This window comes from Otolemur garnettii, unplaced genomic scaffold (genome assembly GCF_000181295.1).
Source record: "Otolemur garnettii isolate 467f Iridium unplaced genomic scaffold, OtoGar3 scaffold00031, whole genome shotgun sequence".
NCBI lineage: Eukaryota > Metazoa > Chordata > Mammalia > Primates > Galagidae > Otolemur > Otolemur garnettii.
Genome location: NW_003852426.1, coordinates 17,032,723 through 17,036,266, shown reverse-complemented (window position 1 = coordinate 17,036,266; position 3,544 = coordinate 17,032,723). Strand labels below are relative to the sequence as shown.

At 43.0% G+C, this 3,544-nt stretch overlaps 1 protein-coding gene across 3 annotated transcripts in view; it reads left to right on the top strand.

The window, feature by feature from the left end:
• Nucleotides 1-3,544, top strand: part of PLA2G7 (phospholipase A2 group VII) — a 31,122-nt gene that overhangs the window by 16,782 nt on the left and 10,796 nt on the right. For all 3 annotated transcript variants that reach the window (XM_023512920.1, XM_003789247.3, XM_012804639.2), the window contains 2 exons: nucleotides 1,495-1,616; nucleotides 1,983-2,127. In XM_023512920.1, the coding sequence (XP_023368688.1) occupies nucleotides 1,495-1,616; nucleotides 1,983-2,127 (267 nt within the window). The remainder of the gene's footprint in view (nucleotides 1-1,494; nucleotides 1,617-1,982; nucleotides 2,128-3,544) is intronic.

Genomic DNA, 3,544 nt, shown 5'->3' with positions numbered 1-3,544 from the left:
GGGCAGTTCACTTTACTTCAGCTCATTTTCACAAATATTTATTGAGCACTGACCAGGTGCGAAACACTCTGTAAAGACTGGAGGGTAAAAAGACAGCTTTTAAGAAATAGCCTAGTGTAGGAGGCAGCATGCGGACACATAATTTTAATATAATGTCATAAGAAGAATAATTAAAATTTATATATAGGGAATCCGTGTGCTACTGAGGATGAAACAATTACATTTATCTGGGGAATCGGGGAAGGCTTCAGAGAAGACAAGCGTTCTATCAAGGTGTTACAGGTTGAATAGTAGTTGGCCAAGGGGATTCTAAGCACAAGCAGCAGCAGTTACAAAGGTGAAGAAGCATCACACAGCCCCATGGGAGCTCAGGAATGTTGCAGCACAGGAAGGGGGATCCCTGCAGGGGAAGGGGCAGAGAAAGTCTGAGACAGTGGGTCCCCTGGTCATGGGAGGTCTTTCCTACAGTGCCCAGGAATTTGGGATTTAACTTGCACACCTCTGAACCTCAACATGTTTCCATCCCCAGGACACTAGAGGGATAGGCCGCATTTGTGCCTCAAGTAGCAGAGTGTTTGCTTAGGAAGCCAAGTGTAGGCTTAACTGTCCCCTACAAACTGCCCTCCATGAAGATTCCAACACATCCTCCTTCAAGAAAAACCAGGTGGTGATAGGAAGCCATTGAAGGATTTTGTGAATTTCCCAGTGAGATGTGTGCTTTCAGTCACAGGAGGAGCTGTGTCACGGATGTGTTTGAAGGGGCCAAGAACCAAAGTAGAAAGGACACTTAGGAGAGGCAGCAACTGCCTGGTCAAGCAACAGAAAGTCTCAAAAATGAGACATTTGAGCTATAGGGTCAGAGATAAATCGGGGAGATAATTCTCAGCTAAAAACAAACATTAGAAATTGAGACTTGGTTGAAGGTAGGGAATCGTGAGCAAGGTAGGAGAGTAGAATAATGCCCAGGTGTCTGGCGTGGGACCCAGGAGATGGGGGTTTCTGGAGTTGTAGGCTGTGTGGATGGAGGATGAGGAGGGAGCGTTCGGAAGTGGCCATTTACCTTTAGTTTAGAACTTTGGCTTTGACGTTTCTACGGGAGGGACATCAGGCAGAAATGTCCAATAAGAAGTTGTTAATATAAATCTGAAACGTGAGATAAAGTTTATGTTTGGAAAAGACAGATTTGGGAAGTCATCTTTAGTACCCTAGGTAGAAGTTGAGGGCAAGGCTGTCAGGACTAGGAGGCAATAGTCCTAAGCTTCTCGAAAAAAGGGCTACTCTGCCTCTAGCTCTTTACCTTCCAGTCCCCTCCCCCCACAATCCTTTGCACTCAGCAGGCCCTCAGGAAGTATTTTTGTATTTTTCTAGTTAGATTTAGAAATGAAGGAGGCCAGGAATGATGGGCAGTAACTTGAATCCCTTGGAATTCCTTTGCATCACAAAGTCTGGGGTGTGATGGATGACAAATGAGAGAATATTTTTACTGTTTTTCAGCATGGATCAATAAAACACAAGCCTTGATGGCTACAGCCAACTATTGCCAAAGTCAAATCCCCAAAGGAGATGGGTCTTATTCTGTTGGTTGTACCGACTTGATGTTTGATCACACTAAAGAGGTAAAGCTTTGATCAATACAACTTATTCTTAAGGTCTACTATGGACTGTTGCTATGTCCCCCTAGAACAGTGGTTCTCAACCTTCCCAATGCTGTGACCCTTTAATACAGTGTCACAACCCACAGGTTGAGAACTGCTACACTAGAAGGTGTTGGAATGTGACCTTGCCCTCACTTGGGAATAATTCTGTTTGCTGTTTCTATTGCTTTGTATGAAGTCATTTGCTAGGATAGTCCTTCTTCACTTCTTTACTTTGGTCCAATTAATTCACTTATAAACTATTTTTATTAAAATATGCAAAGCAGCTTCTGGAATATGTTTAAGAGGAAACTTTACTAAAAGTGCATTAATTTCTTTCCTCCACAGGGCACCTTCTTGCGCCTGTATTATCCATCTCAAGATGATAATCGCCTGGACACCCTCTGGATCCCAAACAAAGAATATTTTATGGGTCTCAGTAGATTTCTTGGAACACATCAGCTTATGGGAAAAATTTTGAACTTATTATTTGGTAAGATTTCTGCTGATCCTACGTTGTAGCCTCTAGTACAGTGGCTGTCAACCTTCCTAATGCTGCAACCCTTTAATACAGTTCCTGTGGGTCGCGGCCAACAGGTTGAGAACCGTTGCTCTAGTATGTCAGAAAACCTTGAAGACAAGAATTTCAAGCAATTAAGAGCAAAGTTGACTTTTTTTTTAACAGTCTAAACTTGTTCTAAGATGATAAGGAAAGTATTTCCTAAGAGCCTGAGCAACTGTGAGAGAATCAAGAGTTCCCATTGTATCCATTCTGACTCCGAGGAGAGCAGCGGAAGTATCAGACTGGCTCGAGCATCTTCCTTTGGCTGCTCTTTTGTTTTCCTTCCTCCATCCAGTAGGGAAGCAAGAACATGTGAGAGAAGCAGGTTGTCCCGTGTGACAAAGCCAGGCTTTGTGTTAAAGTCAGACAGGAAGAGAAGGGGCGGAGAAGCCATCACAACTCTCCAGATCCCAAACCAAGGAGCCAAAGCTAATTTCTTACTTGTCAAAAATGCAGAGACTCTCTTCCCATTCCCATCACCTACCCTTGAGGGACCAGCCTCTCTCCCAAAGATGATTTGATGCGCATTCATCACCTACTTTGCCAAATAGAGTTTTCTTTCCTTATCTGTTGGACCAGACACTACTGTTGGGCTAATATTGACTCTGTCTTCACATACCCCGCTCAAAACTGCCTGCAGCCTTTGGGCTTCATTATGAACATCTCCTTAGAGTTTTCTTGAAAACTACTTTATAAAAGAAATAATGAAAATACCATAACTACACATCTTTAGGGAGCTGCACAACTTATAAATCACTTGCACAGCCCTCGTCACATTCACTCGTCATGACCACATCTCCATTTTCTAGATGGGAAGATGAAATACAAAGATAATATTTGCTAATAATAATGATGACAGTGACAATCGGAAGAAGTGAAACAAGAGATGACGTTATCTTCTAGTTTTTAAGCTCCTTACCGTAGAAGGGTAGGTGCTTTACATATGCTACCTAATAGAACTCTCAGGAAGACTTTATGAAATAGGGGTCATTTTGTCAGTTTTATGGAAGAGGATTCTGAAGCTCAGAGGGCCTAACTTGGCCAAGGTCAACAACTACTAAGTGGCTAAGCTGCTTCCAAGGCCACACCTTAGCATGAAGTCAGTGGTTTCTCCATCTTCCACTGGATCGTGACCAAATCATAATGAGAGGAATCTCTGATTCCCCGATTCTGGCTCTCAGTGTAACATTCCTGAGGTTTACTGTGTGGCTTGGTTTCCAAACACTCCCATTGAGGTTTTTCCCAAACCCGAGAGTGGTAATAGTAGCAGCCTTTGTGGATGCGCCTGCAAGTAGGAAAATCTCTCACCTTAAGTTCAAGCTGGCAGCGAAACTGATAATTAATGATC